The sequence below is a fragment of the Teleopsis dalmanni genome, chromosome 2 (assembly GCF_002237135.1).
Source record: "Teleopsis dalmanni isolate 2A chromosome 2, ASM223713v2, whole genome shotgun sequence".
Taxonomy (NCBI): domain Eukaryota; kingdom Metazoa; phylum Arthropoda; class Insecta; order Diptera; family Diopsidae; genus Teleopsis; species Teleopsis dalmanni.
This window is the reverse complement of record NC_051847.1, coordinates 111,152,316-111,179,214: the sequence shown is the minus strand read 5'-3', so window position 1 is coordinate 111,179,214 and position 26,899 is coordinate 111,152,316. Positions and strand designations below refer to the sequence as shown.

The 26,899-nt window shown below is 31.6% G+C and overlaps 3 protein-coding genes across 4 annotated transcripts in view; 1 reads left to right on the top strand and 2 right to left on the bottom strand.

Annotated features, from left to right (window-relative positions):
* Nucleotides 1-17,951: 17,951 nt before the first annotated feature.
* Nucleotides 17,952-18,955, top strand: LOC119680024 (tol-Pal system protein TolA-like). Its single transcript, XM_038092641.1, has 2 exons — nt 17,952-18,074; nt 18,136-18,955. The coding sequence occupies exons 1-2, from the start codon at nt 17,994-17,996 to the stop codon at nt 18,880-18,882; spliced, it is 828 nt and encodes a 275-aa protein (XP_037948569.1). The 5' UTR covers nt 17,952-17,993; the 3' UTR covers nt 18,883-18,955.
* A 974-nt stretch (nt 18,956-19,929) lies between these two features.
* LOC119683141 overlaps nt 19,930-26,899 on the bottom strand; it is a 74,408-nt gene continuing 67,438 nt past the window's right edge. Inside the window, exons 2-7 of one of the 2 annotated variants that reach the window (XM_038096752.1) lie at nt 22,063-22,185; nt 21,682-21,812; nt 21,329-21,610; nt 20,784-21,266; nt 20,558-20,713; nt 19,930-20,473 (exon numbers count right to left, since the gene is read on the bottom strand). In XM_038096752.1, coding sequence (XP_037952680.1) covers nt 20,084-20,473; nt 20,558-20,713; nt 20,784-21,266; nt 21,329-21,610; nt 21,682-21,812; nt 22,063-22,185 — 1,565 coding nt within the window. In that variant the 3' untranslated portion in view covers nt 19,930-20,083. The remainder of the gene's footprint in view (nt 20,474-20,557; nt 20,714-20,783; nt 21,267-21,328; nt 21,611-21,681; nt 21,813-22,062; nt 22,186-26,899) is intronic. The other variant, XM_038096753.1, reaches the window with a different exon arrangement.
* Nucleotides 22,759-25,257, bottom strand: LOC119683140 (GMP synthase [glutamine-hydrolyzing]). Its single transcript, XM_038096751.1, has 2 exons — nt 25,135-25,257; nt 22,759-25,077 (listed from the first exon to the last, which is right to left on the bottom strand). The coding sequence occupies exon 2, from the start codon at nt 24,945-24,947 to the stop codon at nt 22,899-22,901; it is 2,049 nt and encodes a 682-aa protein (XP_037952679.1). The 5' UTR covers nt 24,948-25,077; nt 25,135-25,257; the 3' UTR covers nt 22,759-22,898.

Here is a 26,899-nt window from a genome sequence, read left to right as displayed (position 1 = left end):
ATTAAAATTGGCTATGGAAAACACCGACTAAAGATATAAATATCGGTCCTTTAAGCTTCAACTGCTTAAAAAAGATATGAATATTACTAATTTAATTTAATGTAATATATATATAATGTAAATATAACTACATATTATAAAAATATTAAAATTAATCTATATATAAACATATTTATTTTTAGAATATTAAAGTTTAAGTTTAATATATTACTTTAGTTTATTAATGTAATGTAATATTAAATAATAATTTCGTATTAAGAAAATATATTTTTATTTATTTTAAAAAGAATTTGAATTCAATTTTAATGTTTCTTAGTGAACACAATACAAACAAAATAAGTTCAATTAAAGCTGGGCGCTCTAATAGTGCAAATGTTTGTCTATCAAGTTTCATAATACCAAATTTGCCTACCAATCGACTCGGTAGACAAATGTCTATTGTCTATTGGTAGACATTTCATAATAGCCACCATTATTTCGGTTCATTATTTTCATTTCAAACAATATTTAAAAAGTCAATTAGCAAAAAATACTTTCTAGGTCATCATGTCTGAAGGACACTCTAGAGATAGAGATATAGGAAGAAAATGGGATTCCGGCGCTTCCAAAATAAAAAGAAAAGTTGAGTTGATTGCGTCCAACAAAGCTATGAGTGCTGCTATGAAAAAATTTCTTAAGAAACTATTAGAAACTTTTACTCCACAGTCTGATGAATCTCTTATACAATGTTCTGAAGCAGGGGTTGCTTCAGAGTTCAAAGAATTTGATGTCCAAATTTCTACACCAACTTTGGACGCTGGTGAATTTTCTATTGACCAACTTACTGAACTCCATAAAACATTCGAAATTGAGAAAATCAGTGATTTGAAAAATGAAGAGCAAGCAGTTCAATTAAGAGCGTCATTTGTTAACTTAGATCCGAGGAGGTGGGTGTTTCCAATAACGGATTCACAACATCATGATTTAATTAGCAATGACCCCCAGAAAAACGTGGAAAAATTTGATGAAAATCATCCTAAGGATTATTATAAGAGACATTTTTCTAATTTTTATTTCACTCGAAAATTGAGTAACAACGAAACGCAACGTCGTACATGGTTAGTTTACTCTAAGTGCCAAGATAAAGTCTATTGCTTTCCATGTAGACTTTTTTCGCATATGCAGACACTGATGGTAAAAGAAGGCTGCTGTGACTGGATAGATTTAAGTCGCATATTGCAAAGACATGAACAAAGTCAAGGGCACAGAGAATGCATGATTGATTGGATAGAATTTTATAAACGAATCACACACGGAAAAACCATAGATAAAGAAAACGGGAAATTGATTAGAGAATCGCAAAAGTATTGGTATAACTTGTTTTAAAGATTGATTGACATAATAATATTCTTAGCCTGTCATAATCTGCCATTTAGAGCTCTCGAGAATCCCTTAGCATGAACGATAGTGCAAATAGTGGTAATTTCATAGATCTATTTAAGTTATCTAAATATGATCTTACACTACGGCAGCACCAACAACGTATTAGTGACAAACAACAAAATCTATTTCCTTTTTTCAAAGTCGAGCAAGCTTTGGAATCTTGTAAAAATCAAATTAAAATTAACCTTAAAATCTCTGTCTAAAACCAGATGGGAGAGTAGAATCAGAGCAGTAAGAGCGATATATTTGCAATTTGATGATGTTATTGAATGCGTGATTGAACTGAAAAATCAAACTTATGATTCTGAAACTACAAGCGATTGTGAAGCAGTCCTGAATGAAATGCTAACTTTCGAGTTTATTGTTGCCATACACGTTTGGTACGAAACTTTGCTATGGCAATCGAATAATATAAACCTGAAGATCTCTATTGAAAGTCTATGTTCATTTCGTAATTGGGTAAAAGAGTATCGGAATACTGGATTTGATAAAACCGTTGAAACAGGCCAAATGTTTGTATGAAAAAAGTAGTTACGGAATTGCACCTAAATTTAAAGAAAAAAGATTAGTAAAGAAGATACGATTGTTCAGTTATGAACATATTGACGAACCCATACAATCCGTTGAAAACCCGTATAAAGTAAACTTTTTTACCACAATGATAGATGCTATTATAACTGATACCGATTGTCGATTTAAAATACTTAATGGATATTTTGAACAATTTGGTTTCATATATGACATTAATCACATAAAAAATATACCAAACGAAGATCTTCTCAAGCATTGTAATGCTTTGGGTATAATACTTCGGAAAGGTGAAAACTGCGACATTAAACTGTATGAGGAACTACTGCTTTTAAAATCGAATTCAATAGACTCAATCAACGATATAAAGCAATTCATCCGGTACATTAAAGAAAGTAATTTAGGGGAAGTATATCCTAATGATTATATAGTAACCAGAATCATGCTTACAGTTCCAGTCAGTACAGCTTCTACAGAAAGAAGTTTCTCAAAGCTAAAATTGATTAAGACTTATTTGCGAAGTACTATGAGTCTGAGAAGAGAAGACTATGAGAAGAAGACTATCTGCATTGGCAATTTTATCAATTGAAGTGAAACTAACAGCCGGTGCAAAATATGATATAATTTAAAACAAAATTCAGTGAGGCTAAAAGTAGGAAAATTCATTTGTTTTAATTTGTTTTTCTTTTAATTTAATTACCAATAAAATAAATTGATTAAGTGAATGTGAATTATTGACTTTTATAACTCGGTGATGTAGGGGGCCGCGCAATTTTGATTCGCTGACGTCCAGAGTTGGGCTAGCTCCGCCACTATATGCTATTGACAACAATAGAAGAACTGGCACTAGTTTAAGTTTTGCACCGTACATAGAGATTATGGATGAGATTTTTTTAAACTCCTCAAGAATTTGAAACGCTCACACCCTCCATGTTCGATTTGAAAGAGTAAATATGGTACTCGACTCTAATGAAGCAGTTTTGCAGGTGGATACAATTTCCGATCTAATTGCTTCATCTTCCTTACTAGTGCCAATGTCTTTTGCCGAGTCGTCATCATCTTTAATGCAACAACTGTCTTCACCAGCACAAATTTCATCAGGAAGCAGCTCAGTTGTAGTAGGCAGACGCAAAAGTTCAACTCTAGACCGCTACTACAGCGAGAAGCTAAAATTGTAAAAAGTTACGCTGTTGGAAAAGGCTCACCAAAGAAAAAAAGGTGCGGACAGGTTAGTAAAGCAGTGACAGAAGGAGCAGGAGGTAGAAAACATTAAAGTGACCCTTTTGGACAAGCTTGTGAATTCTCAATCATAAGCAAATGATTCATTTTATTTATTTTAATAACATATTTTTTATTTACAACTAAGCTGCGCTTTAATTATGTTTATATAATATTAATTTACGTCAAGATACAGTTTAGTTTTACTTAATATATATTTGAATGATATATTTACATTACGTTAAGATAAGTTTAATTTATACTTAAGATATAAAATATATAAGTTTACAAATTATATTATACTTTCGTTTATTAAATAATTAAAAACATTTTGTTTTCTATCTATTGATTGATGTATTTCATAATCTGTGAACAGATCCGATTCCTCTTCATGTACTTCTGTGCTATTGTTTACTTCATGATTTTCATGCAAATCGTCCATAATTAAGCAAATATTATGCAATATGCATACACCAATCACTATATTAATAATCGCATCCAAATTGCGTTTTTCGGTAAACTTTGCTATTCTCCGGAAGCCAAACACATTGTTTATTGCAATCCGTATGGATGCATATTTCTTATTAAATTTCTTTTGATTGTCAATCAAATTTCCGTATTCTTTAAAAGTTGGCACAAGCGGGTGCGTACATGTATAGGCCGAATCTTCAATTAAAAAAGCAGAATTGGGCAATAACTCATCATAATTTTACATTACCCTGGTACATAAATCAGATCTCCGTAAGACTCGGTAGTCATGCAATCCCGATCATTGCTCACCGCAACTAATATTTCAGAACCTTTTTTTGCATCTACAACAGTTTGCAGGACTGTTGCTTGCGATAGAAATAATCTTCTCCAGGATGTTTTGGCTTTTAGATTCAGATATGTGTGCAATCCATTGCTCCAATTATCACTGGTATGTTTTGCTTTTTCCGAAACTCCTTCATTGCATCTGTTACAGCTGATTCTCTTACAGCTGATATTTTCATGGTTTACTGAAATTACTGATCCAGATACTCCAAAAATATTTGCCAACTGCCTATAAGTCACGGTATTGCTTACACACCAAATATACTTGTAAACTGCTGTCCTACAACTTACGTGAAATTTTCCGCTATGCACTTGATTCGGAAAATATTCAGACTAAGAAAACCTTACTGAAAATGGTATGAAATAATTATTTAATTCATCTTAGTTCTTCGTATGCGCACATATTATGAAATTCACCATTTTACGCAATAACTTGAAAATATTCTGAATTATATGAGAATGGGAGTTTTTTCCCTTATTCCAATTTTGCTATTCTAAATCATATGGGAATAAGAGTTGTTTCCCAATTTTGCACAAAATCTTTTCCAAGCAAATTGTTTGGGAGACAAGTAAAAAAAGTGTTAAAAAGAGTTTAATTTAATATGTAAGTAACTTATAATGATCAGATTTTTGAATATATATATATAAAAATATTATTATAATAAAATTATTAAAATAATTTTAATATTTTAAAATTTTTATTTATTTATTTTATCCACACGAGTTTCTTTCACAAATTAAGCGTTAACTATTGTTATTTAAAACAATAGATAATGAAGGGAACCCAAATTCTAGAATGAATGGAACTCCTAGAATAAGTCAAAATAATCTTTTCTTTTTTATTGTAACATCTGCGCAATTATAAACTATTATTATAGTTTATAGGACTATTATTATAAAAACGTCCATCAATTAGGACGTTTTTATCCTAATTATAAATTTAAATTATAATTTACTCCAATTTCGTATAAAAGCAGTGAATGTTTGAAAATAAAAACATTGAAAAATTGATATGGAGTAAGGTTGTTTTTTAATTATTTTAAAAATAAGTTAAAAAATAAAAAAAGAGTTTAATTTAACATGTAAATAACCAACAATAATTAGTTTTTGGAATATATTTTAGTGTGATATTTACACAGGACTAAAAACGCAAATAAAATGCAATAACAAATGCTGCTGCAGTTAATGGAAAGTAATCCATTACTCCGGGAATATTAATTTTAACATAAAATGCTGAAGCTATTTTCCTTTTTTCCTCAGATGTCTTTGGAACACTTATCCATTTTGGTAAAGAGCACGTTTCAAAAATGTTTACAACTTCAGAAGTCACTTTACTGAAGCTAGACTGAGCTAGAGCGTCATCGTAGTCTTTTCCAAGCCTATATCTGATAAGCTCATTCAACAAAAAAACGCAAATACCCGCTCAATTTTACAATTGGAGAAGCCAAAAATTTTTTCGTTGCTGGTTGTATTTCCCTAATAAGTTCCTCTAACAGGTAAATAATTGCTCTAAAATCTATAATGAAAAAAACGTTTATTTTAAGACCAAATTAAATTTACATTTGTTCTTACAAGGAATCACGGAACTCAAGTGGATTTGCAGCGTCTCGCAAATTCTTCGATTGATCCTTTGTTGCAGAATTTCTTGCTCCTGTTCTTGAACCAAATCATCCGCTAAAATTCGAAATACAATTAAATGCATTTTTGAAAACTTAAATTTTTTATTAAAATGAACATTAACGGCTGCACAATTCTTTACATATGTTTATTTTGCTCATTAAAATAAAAAATTTTTATTATATATTAAAAAAAAATTTTTTGCGATTTCGTCTTTCAAACGCTCCAATAACGCTATATAATAGTCGCTGTTGATGGTCTTTCCCTTCTGGAGATAGTCGATGAATATTATTCCATGCGCATCCCAAAATATAGACGCCATACCTTGCCAGCCAACTGCTGCGTCTTTGGTCGCTTTGGGCGGCTTTCACCGGCTGCATGCCACTCAGCAGACTGCCGATTTGACTCTGGAGTGAAATGGTGGATCCATGTGTCATCCATCGTGATGTACCGATGCAAAAACTCCGACTTATTGCGCGTAAACATGTTCAAACAGCTCTTTGAATCATCGATTCGTTGTTGTTTTTGCTCCGGTGTGAGCAAACGCGACACCCATTTGGAAAACACATTTTTCGTACCCAAATGTTCGTGTATTATGGTGTGTACACTGCCTGCTGATATCTGTAGAATGTCAGCAATCTCCCTCACTTTCACTTTACGGTCGGACATAATGATTTTCAGTGTTTTTTCAACGTTTTCCGGAATAACAGCGTCATTTTGCCGTCCAGTAGATGGAATGTCATCGGTGTCTGTACGACCACGTTTGAAGTCGGCATACCAATAACAAACGCTTCTTTTTGATGGAGCAGAGTTCGAATAATGTTTTTCAAGCCATTTCTGGCATTGAATAGTATTTTTTTTCATTAAAAAACAATGATAAAACAGCACACGGAATTGCTTTGAATTCATTTTTTTTTTGAAAACTCAAAAATAGCGTCACTTAAAGCACTGTAACTTGTAAACAAATGGTCGGATTAACATATGATTTTGACAGTAAGCCTAAAAAGGTTGCCACTTTTGAAAAAAAATATTTATTTAGTATTAGTGCCACAATCTATGTGTCAGTCACACACATTATTGAACAAAGTGTTAATTCTTTAAAATACTAGCTATTTCTTCCTGGATTGTCCGAACATGTAATTGTTTATGCAGCTGTTCATTCATTATATACCAAGGTACATTTGTGATCATACGTAGTGTTTTAGATTGAAAACGCTAAATAATTGCCAGGTTTGAATCTGCTGCAGTACCCCATAATTGGGTCCTATAACTCCATATAGGTTTTAGTACAGATTTGTATGAAAGCAGCTTATTGTCGAATGACAGTTTGGAATTTCGGCTGAGGAACCAAAATAAGTTTCGTAATTTAAGACCCAGGGCTTTACGCTTTTTGAATATGAGTGATTTTCACGATAGCTTACTATCCAGATGTATGCCCAAGTATTTTGTTTCTACAACTTGTGGTAATTGAGTATTGTTTATTAAAACAGGCGGGCACATAGAACGTTATGTAGTAAATGTTACCTGGACAGGTTTTGATTCATTCGGTATGATACGCCAGTTGTTCATGCATAGAGTAATATTGTTAAGGCAGGTTTGAAATTTGGTGAAAGCACGGATTGGGTCACTGTCAACTGATAAAATAGCTGTGTCGTCTGCAAATGTACCGATAACACTCTCATCAGTAAGGGGAAGATCCGTAGTATATAAAAGATAAAGCATTGGTCCCGTTATGCTACCTTAAGATACTCCTGCTCCTATATCATGAAGTACTGTGGTTTCGCATCCATGCTTAATGAAAAATTACCTTGCTGAGAGGTATGATTTTATAAATATGAAAAAATTTAGGGGTAAATTCAGTTTTAGTTTGAAAAGAAGGCCCTCATGTCATACTCGATTAAAAGCTTGTGAAATATCTAAAATGAATATTTATAATAAATTTTATGAAATTGCTAGTCTTCATATTTATAATAAATTTTATGAAATTGCTGGTCTTCATACAAAGTCAAGCAAATACATACAATTGCAAAATACAATGTCGCAGTGCAATATTTCTGAGACTTGTCAGACATACCCATAGTGCGATAAATGGTAAGAAATATTGTTCTATTGTACTATGTTTTTGGAGAAAGCCGAATTGATGGTCAGGGATGAGTCTGTTTTGTTGGATAATCGGTGTAAGGCGCTTTAGAAACAGGATTTCCATAACTTTTGACAGAATCGGAAGTAGGCTTATTGGGCGATATGATGTGATGTCTTCTGGGCTTTTCCCTGGTTTCGGTATCATAGAGATTTGCACTATCTTCCACTGTGGCGAAATAAACCCCCTTATTATTACAGTGTTAAATAGATGAGTGAGAAATACAAATCCTTTTGGTGGAAGCTGCTGCAAGGCCATGCCTGTGATTAAATCGTATCCTGGAGCTTTTTTTACTTTTAACTTCAATAGGCCTTTTCTTTTGTAAGCAAATCACAAAAGAACAACCGCTTATTTTAAAAATAACATATGAAACAACAACACTGCTTGCTTATTTAGTCCAACCTTTTTGAAACCGCTTAACTAATAAGCAGCTAAAAATGCATAGTTGCCAAGACTAAAAACGCATTTATTGTGAACGATTTTTGGAAGTAAATATGAAATTTCCAGTTCACTGTCAATGAATGATTTCGTTAATTTTTCGTATTTCGTGTTATCATTGTTTGTAAGAAAAATGTTCCAACCAATAATCGCAAAGAATTATTATTCATTTTTGTAATTTTAACTTTAAATGTTATTACGCGTTTTGCATATGTAAGCCTAACAAATTTTGCTTTTTGTCCAGAGTCGCCATCGAAAGTAGTGCTTATTTTATTTGTTCTTTTGCAACATACTTACAATAGAAAAGGCCTAATATTACATCCCTAACTTCATTAATAGTATATCTTTTACTTGAAGTTCCAATTGATAAGACTCTTGTAGAAAATTTATCCTTTGTTTCATGATATCTGGCATATTTTGGTTATCATTTGGTTTAAAGACCTGGTCCAAATGTAACGCAAATGTTGAGTTGTTGATTTTGCGTATAGGTGGTTGACAAGCTATCAGTCTGCTATTCTTTTTTATGGCTTTTCAAAGGGACTACCATATTTTGTATCACTTGAAGCACTTAGGTTTTGAAGGTATAGGCACGTGCGATTATTGTTATACTTTATAAGAAGGACTTTAACGAGTTTACATAATTTGTTTAAGCGAGTTTTATCCGCAGAGAATCTCGTCTTTTGCCAATGTTTTCGCATTCTACGCTTTTCTTTTATCAGGTATCTAATGTTAAATGGATAATCCTGCATAACACTTTTAGAAAACGATGGAGTTGATTCCCATGCAGACATTTGGACACAAGAGTTGAAATGTTCTACTGCTTCAGTTATATCAGATTCAGTTTTCAACCTTACTTCGGTATTTAGACTAATTGTAATGAGTTGACGATAACTGCTCCAGTCAGTATTTTTGTTATGAAGAATACATTTTTCCATAATTTCACAGCAGTCATTGAGAGTGATTATTATTGGCGAGTGGTCAGATGACAAGTCGAAATTGGACTTACAGGTAGTTGTCTCGACACGTACCCCCTTTGATACCGCAAAATCAATTAAGTCAGGTATTTTTCTTCTATTCGTTGGCCAGTATGTGGGTTCACCTGTTGAGATTGTGTGTAAATTGAGTACATTTATTGCTTCGAAAAATTGTTGACCTTTTGGAGATATTAGGCGGGAACCCCATTTTAAGTGTTTAGCATTAAAATATCCGCCTACTAGGAACGTAGATCCAAGCAGCTGAAAAAATGATATGTGCACATCTTTCGAGATACCGTGGCGCGGTGGGCTATAGAGTGATGAGAAAGTCATGTCGCCTTCTTTAGTTTGTACTATAATGTTTGTTGCCTGAATTTCATTCGTGTAATATGGTTTTACTTCATAATGTTTTATCGATTTCCTTATGAGGACCGCAGAGCCTCTATTTCCTTTACCACTATGATGCATTATATGATCAAGTTCATAGTTCGAAATTTTAAAGAAACTACGCGTCGTAAAATGGGTTTCTGATACCAGCATTATGTTGACCTGATTTATTTTTAAGAATGCTTTTATTTCGACAGTATCTTTTGATAGACCATTGTCGTTCCATATGTCTACGACTAAATTAAGAATTTTGTTTAGTCGTCAAGTTGATCAGTAAATTTGTCATTACTACGATTTGTTGCATCATTTGCTTCAACAGTGATGTTATCTCACTTCACTATTTGTGTGAATGTTTGTGATGAATGAGAATTCGTGATGTGATTTTTGTTTAAAGAAGGAAGATGATTTTCTTGAAGTTGCACTTCCGGTGCCCTAAGCCTCAATTGGGGATACATTTTTTTTGCAGGTTTTTGTATATTTGACATCCTTTGTAGTTGGTCGGATGATTTCACTCACATAAAACACATTTGGTATCATTGGATCTGCTTTTCCTTTCGCAATTGACAAATGCATGGTTTCCAGCGCACTTGATACATTTGGGTTTGCGGTAACAGTATCCTTTTGTGTGCCCATACTGCTGGCAGTTTGCACATTGACAGATTTCACGTTTCGGGTGAGGTGGTTCAAATGTAACTGTAGTATACAAGAGTTTCTTAACCAAATAAATGTCCTTATTGTTTAGGTTTGGCGCAAGTTCAATAATAAACATGGGAAGAGGTTCTCCTGACCCTCTACGTTAATGTTCCAAACGTTTACAGCCGTATGTTCTTGGTCCAGAAGTGCATTTTTGATTTCATTAATATCGGTTGAATGATGCAAATTTTTTATATGATCCTAAAGCTTCTCTCGGTTTTTGGTTTGTAAGTATAAAATTCAGTCTTTTTGACCTCCAACTGCTTTACAATGCTTACGTAAGAGTCATATGTAGAAGGTTGAACTCTTACTTGACTTGGATTTAGCACTTTTAAGTTGAATTGATTAGGCGCATGTTCGTTTAATACATCTATTAGAGGCTTGATGCAATGTTCCTTATCAATAAATATAGGTGGAGGTTTCAGTATTTTTGGAACCGTATTATTGTCTTTTAACGGTGCTTCAGTTTCTTTAGAGTCATCTATCTGAAGATCTGCGTATCGATTTGGTTTGACGGGTTCATTTAGCCAGTATGAGTCTAGCTTGGATTGTTTTTGGCTTGCTTGGTGAATTTTACTTGGACTATCGCGTTGACGTTTACGATTATTATCTACTCTCCAAGTGTCGTTAACAGAGGTAACGTTTCTGGTGGCTACAGCTTGATTCGATCCTTTGTCTTTGAGGAGGGTTTCTCCATTATACAATTTTTGAAGCAGTTGAACTAATTAAGCTGTTTTTTCTTTTAGATGACCCGAAGTCGCATTGCTTGGTGCCCGTCGTGTGTTCATGTTGGTTTCTTTTAATATTGCGTGTTGATTTTAAAAAAATTTGTTTGGGGAATGATTTATTATTTTAGTGTCATCTGTGTTTAGTGTTATATAGCCATTTAGGCCATTTTATGTAGCCACTTATTAGAGAGTGCCGACGTACAACTCTTTCGTAATCGCCCATACAATGGATTTACAATATTTTTACAGTTAGTTTATTTAAGTAAATAAGTAAATTTATTTATTTTTATATAAGTTTATTTTATTTTATTTTATTTTTAATAATAAGATACTTGAAAATAATAAATAAAATTTATTTATGTATTTATATTTAATACTTGAAAATTACACTGTGGCAACACCACAATTATAATTTCTTGCTTTCGTTAAAAAAAAGATCATATGCTGTCTCTATCAGCTGAGCAAAACTCAATTTTTTTTTTGGTTTTGTTATTTTTTGCAAACTTAAAATTTAATTTGTTTAACAAAAATTTTTTATAAGTGTTAAATATAAGTTATTCCTAAGATTCAGTTCAATACAGAAACATTTAAGATAATCTTTATGTTTTTTTTAATTTATTTAATTCGCGCACTATCGCGCCCTTTTAAATTTGAATCGTACTTATAAATTAACTTATATTTATTCCTTATATTTTGTGCTGCTTCTCCTATGAGTTAAAGGATTAAATATATGATACGTAATTCTTTTCGTTTGTTTTGCTAATTTTCGTATTTTTCACCATTAAAAAGTGCCATGGTTGCCAAAATTCACCAAAACAAATTTGAAACTTTTGTTGTTCCCAAAACAGCTATGTTTCAAGCAATTTAGAATAAGGGGGTCCTATTCTTAGGAATAGCGTGGAAATAGGGAGACTTGTTCCCTGGGAGTATTCAAAATGGCTATGTATATTTTCATAGAACGAATTTGCAAAGAATATACTACAAATATTCTTATCTAATGTTTTAGATTTCGATTAATCTAATATTTGGTTAAGATAAAATTCTACAAAAACCCAAAAATTTCAGGACGAAATTTGTCATTTGAAATACTTTTAAAAAATTAATTTTTTCTTCACATCACACTAAACACATACACACGATTTTTCAGTAAAAAAAACAAGAGGAATATGTTCCAGAGGTTTTCTGTTTTAGTTTGCATTCAACTTAAAAAATAAATATTTCCAGTGTGACATTGCTTTTAGAAGTAATAAAAAAAATTAATTTATCAGGCGTCCTACACGTCACTCATATGCACCATAATACCATTAAATAAATTTTCAAAAAAAAATAAAACAAAAATGTTTACTTTTTATTTCCAAATTATATGTATATTCAATTCTACATAAAATTTTAAATTTTAAATTAGTTCCGCATCATCTCTATTTTAAAATTTGTAATTACTTGGATGGTTGTTTGGATATGGTAAGGGTGGACAAGTTCGAATATTTTCAGTAAATGTGCGATTGGTATATAATAATATGAATGATGTTTAATAGTACCATTGTACACTACATTTATTTTCAGTTACAATTTTCAACTGCAGTCGCTTTTAAATATGAAGAAAGTCGCGAAAATTGCACGGTTTATCAATTTTGCGTTGACATTGGGCGATAGGTTAATATTATTATATCAGTGGTTTGTTAATTTATTTTAATATTTTGAACTTTAGGCTGCTTAACAAAAGTAAAACTACATTAATTGTATGTATAATAATAAAAATAATAAAAATTTTTTGAAAAATGATCGATTTATTCAGTTTTGCCAACTTTTGGAGGCGATGCAAGAACGGAAGATATCAACTGATATTTTTTATTTTTTTACAGTTATCTACTCTATACTAGAGGCAACTTTTGCGCACTTTTTTGTTTAAAAAAAAAAATTTTTGTTTTTCAAACCACTCTACGGTACAGGTTTCTCGTTCAGGATCCCTAGTGTCTTGCTTGTCCAGAGCTAGAAGAGAACGCAGAACATATGTTGTTCTCTTCTACAAAATTCGGACACTTTAGAGCGAAATTAGATACAGAATTAAGAGAACAAGTATCGATCGGCAACTTGGCGTCATTCATGCTTAGTTCGGCTAACAACTAATTCGGACACTTTAGAGCGAAATTAGATACAGAATTAAGAGAACAAGTATCGACCGGCAACTTGGCGTCATTCATGCTTAGTTCGGCTAACAACTGGCAGATGATGGATTGAACTCTTTCCGCTCTGATGAGAGAATTGAAAGCTTCTGCTCAACTTCGACGGGGGAAACAGATGCTTTCACAAGAAAATGAATGGTTACCAGACTAATGATATGAGCTCTTGCTAAGGCGCCTTCAGACGCATGACCTAACGGCGGTTCCCGAAGGAGCTTTCCATTTTTTCACCCATATTTTACTTTCAAAGATATTACAGGATTTTTTATTTTAATCAAATTTTTCATATTATTGATTTTAAATAAATTCTTACTTATGTATAAGGTGACCCAGATAATTTTATTCCTGCTAATGAATTAGTAAACTCTGTCTCTATTTATATATATTCATTTTATCAGAATGAAAATTATTTACGGATATAAATGCCGTTTAATTCCTAACAAACTAGGAATGAGAAATTGGTTTATTTTTATATATTGCTATTTTAATAATAATACCTTTGATTTATGTAAGATAATTTTAAGGACTACAATTTTATCCAATCAACCAATTTTTATTTTGATTCATATTATCAACTGTAATTTTATTAATTTGAATTGGAATTTGGCACGTTAAACAACCATATGAAATAGTTGATTAAACTTAAATAATTATTTAATTTTTATATTTTTTAATTGATCAATTAGTTATATATGACGAGATAATTTACTAAATTAAAAAAGTACTAGTTAATGATTTTCAATCAAGCAAATATCTTACAAATATAAGATGGGATCTAATAATTCTATTATTCTATGCTATAAATAATAAATTGAAATAAATAAATTTTTAATCCAATTAAAATAATAAAAAATTTGATGAATGTGGTAAACATATTTATTACAAATATATTAATTTATCGTATCAAAATCAAGGTAAAGAACTCAAATGAATAAAAATTCAATGAATACTGAGTGAAAAAAATATCAATCTAAATAAGTTACATCCTAAAAAATTACACAAAATTAAATTCTTATAAATATAGTATATTTAGAGGATATTTAATATACTCGGAATACTTGAATATTCTGTTTAAAAAATGAAAGTAAATCCTCTTCTTTTTTATTCAGCATTAAACCCGTACGCAGAAGGAGTTCGAATAAATTCAGCTAAACAATTCTCTTTCAAATAAATGCTATAGAAAATAAAAGAGTATTAAAGTATATAAAATTTTGATATTTTGTGAAATAAATTATATTATATATTTCAATTCAAAAAAAAAAAATTAAACTAAATTAAATTTAAACTTAACTCGTAAGAAATAGATAAAGTACTACACGTAATCTGTTTAATAATGTATAAATTGAATTTGTGGATCACCGGCAATTATTACAATATAAACCCCTATTCTAGTCATTCTTAATAACACTAATAATCTTAAATTAAAAATTATGCATATCTTTCACACTAATACATACAAAAATAAATAAAAAATAAGAGAATTATAAGAAGAATTATATATAAATATTAATGGATAATTCTGTTTCTTTTAAAAAGAAACTGCATCACTAAAACGTTGAATAATTCTAATTAATTCAACTTAATTTGTACGTTTTTGAATTTGAAAATATCCTACAAATTTTTCTTATAATTAATAATAACCTCCTAAATATAGACATTTTTTTTTATTTAATTTAAATTTAATATGTATTCTGTCAAATAATTTTGTGATATTTTACAATTTTTTTGATCATTAGCCAGTTCTCCCTGTGGACAGTTACTCTTTTTTTTAAATTAAGATTTTATTATAACATCTGAAGCGGCGTTTTTCTTTTCAACTTTGGTAATAATTTTTGAGGGAGACATCAAATTCGAAGCAATATTGTTGGATGAATTTATATTCATTCATGATATTTTCTGCCTACCTATTTTACTTCATCTTTTACCGAAATTACCTTAAGGACCCGATAGATTTGAATATTTGTTACATACCATGAAGCGATCTCAAATTTTGGCTGCCGTACAATTCCTAAATTTACAAAATATGTTAAATATGTTGAACGCAAACAAAATTATGCAAACGTCAAAAATTACCAAAACAATATTGCTAAGTCAATGAAAGAAATTCACATAGTTTTTTGGAAACAGCCACTATAATAAAATTTTATCAAATAAATGTTTATAATATTAAATAAAAGTAATAAAAATTTTAGAAAATACAAATATTTACAAAATGTATTACAAATGCTCATCACAACAAAAGAAAATTTTTCGGTTGGAAGCTTTCAAATATCAATAATTAATTTTTTCAATACAAATAAAACACAACGTTTAAATAAATTTATTTTTTATTGTCATTTTCTATATTCATATATTCATTAAATTTCAATTATGAAAATATTATCATATGAAAATACTAACTCGCACACGGCCTTAGTAGCCAAAATATTTTAAAATATTCGGTATTGAATCCCAAGGGATTTTCTTTTGTTAAAAATATAATGCAGCCCCAGATATTTTGCACTGTGTGATTAAACTTAACATATATTATCAAGTTTAATTTCGGGGCAGGGGTCTCTTCTCATTGTGAATGTGTCATGAGTAGATATTGTTTCATTTGCTTTCATGCACCAATGCTTCTACCATTTTGATATATGATCAAGACCAACTTGTAGTTTAAAAGAGGCTACAAAGGATCTTCAATAAAGATTTAATAATTTCTTTTAAAAGCACGTGCTATTTACAGTTATGATAATTATATACTTAAATATAAGTTACGACAACTTTTTATTGCTGCTTTTGTCTTAAAAATTTTTGAAATAACTGTTATTTTCAGTCCATGTGATACATCACTGTGTTTTTTATTTACGCAATTATATTTAAATGTGCAAAATATTTTGCTATTTAAGTCTCATTCGCTGCCATAGCACTGCGGCTAAATTGACTTCTAACTGTTTCACACTAGGCTTTGCACTTCAATTTGATAAGTAGTCTTCAGATATATATTTTGGATTTAATTATTCATAAACATTTATTAAATTATTTATTAAAACTAAATTTATTTTTTTTCCTAGGCAATTGCTTTGGAAAAAACTACTAAGACATTAAATTATTTATAATTAAATAAGATTGAAAACTAACATTGAAATTAAAATTGAAATTAAAATGAAATTAAAATTAAGACAAAAATTAAATTAAAATTAATTCAAAAAATCACATTCAATTCAATTAAATAAAATTTATAATATTTTAAATCAAATAAGAAATTTAGAAAGTTAGCAGATGTTAATGGTGTCCTTTTTAAACGCTTATGGCCTTTGTTCAGTAGCAGCTGATTTATTAGGGTGATCTTCTAACTTTAAGAGGTACTGACGGCTACATCGAGCAGCTTCTTCAATTACTGTTGATACGCCCAAATCTTTATGAAGGTGGGCGTTTTTATAAACCACGGTGCACCCGTTATCATTCTTAGGATTTTTAATTTCAGCCCTTGCAGTTTTTCAATATTTGATGGCATCGCTGTTCCCCATATTTGAATTCCGTAAATCCATATAGGTTTTATTATCGACTTGTATAGCAGAATTTTGTATTCAAGTGATAGTTTAGATGACGTGCCCATAAGCCAATGCAATGAACTTATTCCAGGTTTATTCCAGGTTAAACGTCTATCTAGATGTATCCCTAAATATTTCACATAGTCGCTCGAGGGTACTATTTGTTCATTTATTGTAATATTAGAACAGTTGCCTGGTCTTAGAGCAAATGTGATATGGGTACATTTTTGTTCATTGACTTTGATACGCCATACTGATAACCATTGCTCGAGTTGGTGAATATGATTTTGAAGCTTGCTTTGTGCTATTGCGGGATTTTTGTGTGCACTTAGTATTGCTGTCTCGTCAGCAAATGTTGTAGTTAAAGTGTTTTCCGAAGTTGGCATATCACTTGTATACAGCAAGTATAATAGCCTTCGTGCCATACTTTATCAAAAGCTTGGGCTACATCTATAAATATGGAAGTGCAGTATTGTTTATTTTCAAATGAGTTTCTTACGAATGAAACAATTCAATGCACTTGTTCAGTTGTACTATGTTTAGCTCTGAACCCAAATTGATGCTTGATGAAGATACCGCTACTAGCAGTATACTTGACAGAGACATCAGCTTTTACTATTATAGACATTGTCAAGATTATAGACTTGACAGGTTGCTTCACTTCTATTTAAATAAGGGAGCCACACATTATTTGTGCTAACGTTTGCTTTGTTGCACAAGGCTTGGACTCCAACGTTAGCAAACCTAAGCAATTTTGGTATTGGTATAGATTACTTCATGGTATTTTATTCATTATTACCGGAATAGCGTACTGTTCCATGACTGGTTTTGTATCTGTCGGTCAAAGGTACAAAAAAAATTTTACTCATATAGTTTGTAACTGTATGATACGCGTCCAAAAGCTATATTCTTTCAAAATTTTCATATCTATACTTTTTGTTATCTATTACCGAATATTCGCCAGTTCCATGAAAGTTCAAGTTGTTTTTCAAAACTCAATCTATTAGTTTGCTAATACATTTCTGTTATTAAATTGACTATACTATATTAAGACAATCACAACAAAAAATGGAATTTCAAGCCAATTGTAAACAAGAATCAATATCTAATTTGCTAAGTGGCCCGACAATTATTTTATTGCGTTTTTATAACATTTTAATAGTCTCATAAACTTAACTCATAAATTAAAGATATAACAAATGAAAACAGAATTAAGAAAATCGAGTCGGAATTGACTTAAAAGGAAAACATTAATAAATTTTTGAATGAAATAAATTTTATCTGAAATTAAAGCATTAAAATTTTATTTTTATACCAATAACATGCGTTTTTCCGTAATCATTTTGACATGTGTTCTCTTGATAGATGTAACTGTTTATTGCCGTCGCATAAAGCGACACCGGGTAAATACGAAAATTAATATCAAAACTAACTTTTTATTTAATTAGTTAATTCGCACTTTAGTATAGAACACATAACTTGAAACGTATGATTTATGACAATCCAGCATACTTCTCAGACTATTCTACTGGTGAAGCACAACAAAGTGGTGGTAGTGGTTACGAAAGCGGTGGTGGTGAAGGTGGTGGAAACGGTAATGGCAATGGAAATGGTTGTGAAGACAAATGCAATAGTGGACCGGGTGGTGGAAATTCTAAAATGAAAGCCACAAATATAGCGCAAAAAGCTGCTCAAGAGGCCAAAGCTGCCTCTGAAGCACAAGCAGCTGCTGGTCAAGCTGCAGCCCATCAAGTTAAGGCGCAACTGGCTGAAAAGGCAATGGCAGCAGCGAAAGCAGCAGAAGCTGCGTTAGCTGGTAAGCAGCAAATTGTAGAACAGTTAGAACAAGAAGTACGGGAAGCTGAAGCAGTTGTTCAAGAGGTGGGTTCATCCCTACAGAATGCTCAATGTAATGTAAATGCTGCAATGCAGGCTGCGCAACAAGCACAATCACAACTAAAAACACTTTCCAAAGCGGTAAAAACCGCACAAGCAAATGTTGGCAACTCTGAGCAAGCCGCTCAAGGCGCCCAATCAGAACTTGCTGAAAAAACGCAATTATTGGAAGCCGCTAAATCGAGGGTGGAACAGCTGCTACGTCAATTAAGTCAAGCTAGAGGCGATTTCAATAACACTAAAACAGCTGCATATAAAGCTGCTGCTGCTGCACACGAAGCCAAGATTAATGCAGCGAAGGATACTTGCAACTAACTACCATACCTAATTTACATATTTACGCTTATTTATTATGTTACGATGTCGTTCTGCTTGCAATTATATTTATTTGATCATTTAAAAAATAATAATTTTATGTTTAACTTTAAATTGCTGCGAATAGCTTAGTCTTTCTGCGAGATTTTTTAAACTTGGCGTTACTGCTCGTTTGATATATTCAACAATCTGCCTTCAATAATGTCCAAAAATTATTCAGGGTTTTTAATCAAAAATTTTTTTTAATGAAGGTTATTTTTCATAGAAAAATTTCTTTAGGTTAAATATTGTTCATTCTTAACTACGTTTTTGAAAAAAGCTTTTGTTCTTTGACTGTAGAATTGTGCGGTTTTGTATTTTGCAAACTTCCTTTGAAGTCGACGTTTTCCTTTGATGTCAATTTTTTGTCAGTAAAATTATGTTGAGGAAATAGTAATGAATGATAAAGAATGAAGATTTAATGTCATAGCTATTTAATGAAAGTATCAAATTTACTTAAAAAATATCTCTCAATTTAGGCCGGGTTAATAAAAATATGTATGCTCTAGAACTGTCATAGTGAAACACAACACCTTTCATCTTGAATAATTTCGACCTTTTTTTGTTTGCTTAAGTAGAACTAATTTATAACACCATTGCAAGCCTATTATCATCGCTTTTTATCGCTAATCTCGGTTACGATGTTTGTATAGTTAATCTTTTTTTACCAATCAACAATATTATATATGATCTATTTTAATCCATTTTAACATTACACTATGAATACAATACGGTTGATACTAGATTAAATTTAAACAACCACACACCTTGACTACCGTGTGGTTAATGGTTTGCGGTTGCTATCGATCAATGTGTTAGCCTAATATTTAATACAATATTTAAATATAAAATATTTGATATATTTGATACATATTAATTTTTTTATTATCCGAAAGGAAAGAAGAAAACAATAAATAAATATTTTAAACCAAATTAGTTTTATAATAAAAATAACAAATTCATAACTTATATTAAAAGTAAGCCAAAACTATTGGTATTAGTCTTGAGTTAAATTTAAATTTAAAATTATCTTTTAACAATATTAGGTTCATTTTAAGATGACTACTTTGACAACTCGGACAACTTTTTATTTGTAGAAAGTTGTTCTTCTAAAATTACATCGCTAATATAAATCTACACTAAATTTCTTTTGCATTTGTGCCTATTTTGTATTTGTTTGTTCTCTCGAATTTTTAAGTTCTTCAATAATCAACGCAGCATCCGTTGTGGTTGTTAGTTTCTGTTTGCTGTTTTCATCAATTTTGCGTTCAGATGCAGCCATTGTGTCTTGCAAAACCTGCATATTCAAGATTGCACTCTCGTTATTATTTTCTGCCTGATTGTTGTATTTTGAAAAATACGTAAGGGATTTCATCAATTGATAACTTTTTGAAATTGGGATATTTGAGTCATAGACGCTCCTGCTTGATTTACAATCGACATAGAACCACCAATTGCACTTTAGTATCGTTTGGTCGAATAAAGTATTTTCCGGGCACAGAAAAGACTTTCGAACTAGGCCGTCGTCAGTAAGCGCACAAACATGAAAAACCTGTAATGATTAAAGTTTAAAAATAAGAGTTAAGCATTCGAAACAGACTAAGCAAGTATTTATATAACCCAAAACTATATTTACCATACAACCAAGGTCAGTGTCTGCATACAAGCCAGGGAAGTGCTTTTGTTTGCTACATATGAAAGTTGTTGGTGGTAAATCAACTTTTGATTTGAAGTTATCATCAAAATTTTTGTCATAACCGACTGGATAATATTCCTTCGGTGCATTCATAACCTGTAATGATAAGCAAAAGCCAGTCCAACAAAGATAAAAATTTTTTCTCAAAATATTACAATGCATTTACCTGCGATGCTTTATTTTCATAAGCGACATTTGGATTTAATTGCGGCTTTTGTATTGAAGGACTGCCTATTGCATTAACATTTGGTTTCGGTGTAGTTGTGCTTGTCGTTGATGTTGATGTTGATGTGCGGTAAAATTCCTGACGCAGTTTAGAAGCCAATAATGCACGGTGTTCAGCCTTCATTTGCTGTTCACGCACAAAGATTGCATGTTTAATGGTCTCAACACTAACATTAGCTGTAGCTGCCAATTCTTCAACAGTTACATCTTTTAAATCGAATTTTGGTTCCTCAAATTGTAAGTAATTCGGATGTTTGTGCTCTTGATTATATCCTTCGCTTTTTTGTGAATATATTCTAGATATGGAGTTAGGCATTGCTTGAAATACGGGCACTGTCAAAGCACTTGTTTGCTTAGATTGTAGAATACTAGTTGCGGACTCAGCAACTACAGGGTTCATAACATGGTAAGTACGATTTTCGTTCTTTATAACAAAGAAGTGGTTGAAATTTCTATTTTTATATTTAAACAAATAAAAATGATTACCGCCAACATAGGAGCACTCTCAACTAATTTGTTATTAATGCTAACGCGTGGATTTTGAGTATCTACAGCTATGCTTGAGCGCCTTTGAGCTATCGGTACTTTTACTGCAGACTTCGGTATAGGGCGAAAGGCAGGTACACCTAGTGGTAAAGGCTTCGCTTCAGTCATTAAAGACACAGGTGCTGGCTTTTTAACAGTTTGTGCATAAAATGGTACAGTAAACGATTGGGTGCCTGTCGAACGCGAAATAATACGTTTCTCTGATTTCGAATTTTGAGAATACTTAGTGCGCCATTAAAAAGAAAAAGTACGAGAATAGATGATTTATTTTAAGATCTATAATATTGACTTACAGTTTGTTGCGATGCTGGGAGTACTCCAACTAAATTAGGTGGTCCATTTTTAAAATTTATAGCACGGCGTTTACCACCCTCCAAATTTCCAAGAGACTCCGCGAATCCAAGTTCATCGCCCAGACTGAAACCTTTTAGCAATCAAAATAATAAAATGTAAGTACTTTAGAAATTCGTAATATGTGTCCTTAAACTTTTTATTTAATTTACAGTACAACAGATTTCAACATACATAGAATCCTTCGAACCACATATTTTATTGATTACAAAATAGATACTAATACAAAATACAACTAATAGCTAGTATTTATAAAACCGCTTGTTAGTTTATTTTAACTTTATATACATCTAAAATATTTTTTTCTTATTTTGTTAATTTACCTAAACCAAAATGTGCTTTTAGGCCTCCCAAATTCCGTACTCGAAACAGTCCAGATTTTTTGAAATTACAATTAAGTACAAACCCAAAATCAGATTCGAAAACGCACGTCCCGCACGTCAGTCCTAAAATAAAAACAATCACAGAAAAGGATTTTTTACAAAAAAAGATTTTAGAAAATTTTTTTCAGGATTAAAAATATAATAGAATTTTTTTTTTACAAAGAAAAAATGGAAGAGGTTAGGAAAGTATAGAACAGGATGGGAAATAGGGCATAAGTCATTTGTATTATAGGAAAAAAGTAAAAAATAAATCAAAATCTGTTGTTAAAGGATTCTGTGTTGTTTTCCTCTTAAGTGAAAATCTAGTGTTTATGTTTGTTATTATTTTCTCTTCCGTTTTCTGTCTTCACTATTCAAGAAATTCAATCGACAAAAAAAAAATCAACGATAAATTTCATGCGTCATCTACATAGAATTAAAATAAAATTAATAAACATAAAATTAAAACTTCAAAGTACTTTAATTTGACTGTACTTAGACGGGGTGAAACAAATAATTAAAATTTTATTCATATTTAATTTGTCTAAATTGAACTACGTGTTAACATTTTGAACAACCATTTCCTCTAACATATATAAAAACAAATAATACTAAATATACTGTATATATATTTGTAATGAAATAAAAATATTTGAATGTTTGTTGATCACATTTATTATGTTCATAACTTTTTATGCAGGTTTTACAATACAATTACTTAAAATTAGATGATTACGCAGGCATTTAATCCAGATTACGTGGTTTTAATTCAATTATAAAGTAAAAGTTTGATATAATTATTCCCACTCTGTGGTACCAGGAGGCTTTGATGTTAAATCGTAAAGTACTCTCGATATGCCTGGAACCTTTTTCAATTCATATAATATCTTGGTGAGAACTGGCATTGGCATGTGAAGCGAACCAGGTATAGCTGGCACACCAGTCATGAAATCCCGCGTTATAAATGGTCGTAAAACTAGAGATCTACTACAAGATGGCGTGCGATCTGTACAATCTCTATCAAACTGAATTGGTACAAGAATAATTGGCATTTGCGAAATTTTTCTGTTTAGACCAGCTTGCATTATAACCTCATTGATAACCCAGTCAGCTTGACGTAAAGTTTTTATTGGGGACTGAGTTAAAGTTGTTAATGTAATGTCAGAGATTGGATGTATTACTGGTTCACCGAATATGTAACAAACGCGATTAACATTATGTAAAATACGTGGTATAATCTTAGCCAAAAAAATCAAATCACTCCAGTTTGGTTCATGGGCAGAAGAGAGACCAACAACATAGCTATAAGTGCGTTTATCCCCTTGCACGCCTACGGAACGTATTGGCAAAACGCTCGCATGCAATTGAGAAGAGGATGATATTCGAATAAGTTCTTTTTGTTCCTCTTCAGTAGTAACTCCATTTACACGATTTATTAAAGCATGCTTTCCGTTTAATTTTTGTTTATAGTCCACAATTACTTTTACAATGACTTGTGTTTCTGAGTAGTCTTTTCCAGCAAAAGCTTCTTTAGCACAAAGAATGCGTATTGCTAATCCTGGTCCAGGGAAAGGCTGTCTTTCAATTAACTCTGCTGGAAGGCGCAGATCGTAACCTAAATCTCTAACTTCATCTTTATGAAAGTCTGCCAATGGTTCAATAACACGACCGGCTCTTCGTAATTCTCTAATTAGGTCTGTGTCATTATGGTGCGTTTTAATCGTTTCTGCATTTGTACTTACTAGATGTGATGCAGATTCAATCAAATCTGGTCTAAGAGTGCCTTGAGCTAGCATAACTTCTTCTGGTTTCAATTGCATTTCAGAAAGTAATTTATTCACAACTTTAACAAAAATATCCCCAATTATTTTACGTTTATCTTCAGGATTAACCGTTTCACATAGCATTGGTGTTTCAACAGTAGAAAATTGTTCGGGGCGTTTTATTCGTGTAGTACCTTTAGCGAAAGTATATACTTCTTTACGCACTATAACATCTATACCTATATCACGCAGCGATTTAGCTACCTTTTCACTTTCTTCTTTTCGCATAAATCCATTATCAACATGTAATGCAATAATCTGACTGGGATGTACGGCTTGGCGTAATAAAGCTGCGCATACAGTAGAGTCTACACCGCCGCTTACCAAAACTAGAACTCTATTATTCCCAACGCGCTCTTTAATATATTGTATAGCTTCGTCTTTTCGGCTACCTAGTGTGTAAGTTGGTTTCAGGCCACATATATCATATAAGAAATTCGACAGCATGTGTTTGCCATTTGTGGTCAAATCCACTTCTGGATGAAACTGAAGTCCATATACACGTTGAACTTCATTATAAATGGCAGTGATGATACGATTCGATGACAATCCACCTACTTTAAGACCTGTACCAACGCGTTCTACACTATCACCATGAGTTAACAATACAGACTGTGTTCGTTGTAGCCCTTTAAAAATGGGACAGCTTGTTTCAATTTCTATGGTTTGCTGGCCATCTTCTCGAACATCCTTTTTTTGAACTGCACCACCAAATTCCTTATTAATTAATTGCATACCATAACAAATTCCAAGTATAGGTATTTTCAGTTTAAAAATTCCTGTGTCATAAAACGGTGCATCATCTAAATATACTGAATTTGGTCCACCAGATATAATAATAGCTCGATACCCTTTAGCACGTATCTCTGCCGCTGACGTATTTAAAGGAAGTAAATCTGTTTCAATTAAAAGCTCACGCACTCTGCGATCAATAACTTTTCCGTATTGAGCTCCAGCATCCAATATGACTACTTTATCACGTCGCATGCCATTTTCTTCAGTAAATATATTACCTCCGCTCATTTCTTTAATGCTGCTGCACTTTTGAGATGTGAAGTTTCCAATTTTGCAAAAATGTTATATTAAAAATAGAGCACAAATTTTACGACTGTCACAGCCTTGCTTTTAGTATCAAAGTACATTAATGAGTAGTCTAAAAACAAATTTTATTAGTTTAACTTTTTTTATAAAGTAAAACTAAAATAATTACCTCCCAAAATTACACTTAATATAAAAACGAAAACTACTAGTTTTGCAAGCATAGAACTGTTACTACGTTTTCAGCTCACACTTAAGCGAAACGTCATTTAAGCACCAATTCAATCGTTGCCACACCGTTCACAAAGTGCAGGTTTAGAAGAATGCCAGATGGTACGGGTATTTCTAAACGCTAATAAAATACGTTTACACATATGTATATGAACAGCAGAAAGTTTCATGTTCCCTACACACATATTGTAAATCGATATTACAATTGATAATTATAATTGTGAACACAGTAAGAAATAAGTAATTTTTCAATTCCTTTAAAACAACCCTAAATATTATGCATGTTATTGGGTTCGCTTTAATATTTTTGTTTAAAATGACTAAATTGTTTTATCTTTGGATACATATTTTATAAAATGTAACCAAATAATTTTTTTTTCAAAAACATTATTCTTTGTGTCTATATGAATGTATCATGGAGCCCGGAAATTATTTCTTGATTTATGAAACGAAACGAGTTGTTTCAAAATAAGGAACTGGATTTATTTTCAATATACTGTGCACTGAAATATACAATAGGTGCCCTCGGCAGCTGTTAAATGTGACAAAAAAACAACAATTCTCTTACCATAGACGCTTATTAAACATCAACCTACCTTGAGCAAAAACCGCAAAGCAACAAGTACGCGTATGTCTCTTGAAATTCCATCTAATCAACTTTTCGGTACCATGTACGGAGTTATTTCCGCCATAAAACCTTACATGAATATTTCGAAAGACAAAATATTTCAATAAAACGCTCATCAGATATAGTGAAGGGGTCTGTAAAATTTCGCAAACATTTTCTTTTAAACGTAAATGATTCCGTGAATCTCTCCTATCACCAGAAAAAAATTTCTTTCTTATTAAATAGTCCATTATATAATTAATCCACACACCAATGTTATATTAATTTAATTTTAATGAAAATTTCACAATGGCTTAATACTTTTTTGCTACAGTATCGGCTTTTAAATTTCAAATTTAAATTATAATTCCAACAGCTGATATTTGTTTACAATTTTTGTTTTTATTTTGACATTTCCATGCATTTCAGCATTATCCACATCAACGGATAAGTTTAGCGAAGAGATAATGTTAGCAGAATCACACGATCGCTTATTCTCCTAAAATAAACGAATCGCTTATTTAAGAATTTTAGCGAAGAGATTGGAGTTTTAGCTATGGCGATTAGTGGAATCGACCTGCTGTTAGCCTTTTTAGTACCCAATTTCTAATTTATTTTATTACTTTTTTTATTTAATTACAAGAAACCTAAAGTAATATGGCGTTTACATTGGCCGAAAATGGCTCATTTTGAATGAGCCATTTGAAAGTGTTTACATTCGTTCTATTTCATTTGTTCTCATTTCAACAGCTGATTTTTCAAGTTGCATGTTGGCACAGGCCAAAAAAATGTTGCATGAAGGTTAAATATGCCTTCAAACCTTACATTAGAAACTTAAAACATATTTTTAACTTCGATTAATTACTTTTTGGGAAGTAAAAGTTCTAAAAAGCAGTGCATCGTTTTCAAGAAAATGCAACCACCAAACATTTGTTTACCTTTTTTTGTAAATATGTTAAAAACAGCTTTTTCAAACTGTCAAAATGCCATGAAGAGCTTTCATTTAGGGTATGTTCAATGGATTCCTTTGCATTTGGAACGTATGTGGAATGCATTCGAACGTCATTCATACAGAATGTGAGAAAATTGCTCATTTTTG

What these genes read in the sequence shown, in the direction of transcription:
- LOC119680024 (XM_038092641.1), top strand. Translation starts at nt 17,994, where the DNA reads ATGCGTTTTTCCGTAATCATTTTGACATGTGTTCTCTTGATAGATGTA. An exon ending in GTCGCATAAAGCGACACCGG is followed by an intron (nt 18,075 to 18,135) that starts GTAAATACGAAA and finishes TTCGCACTTTAG; the next exon opens with TATAGAACACATAACTTGAA.
- LOC119683140 (XM_038096751.1), bottom strand. Translation starts at nt 24,947, where the DNA reads ATGAGCGGAGGTAATATATTTACTGAAGAAAATGGCATGCGACGTGAT.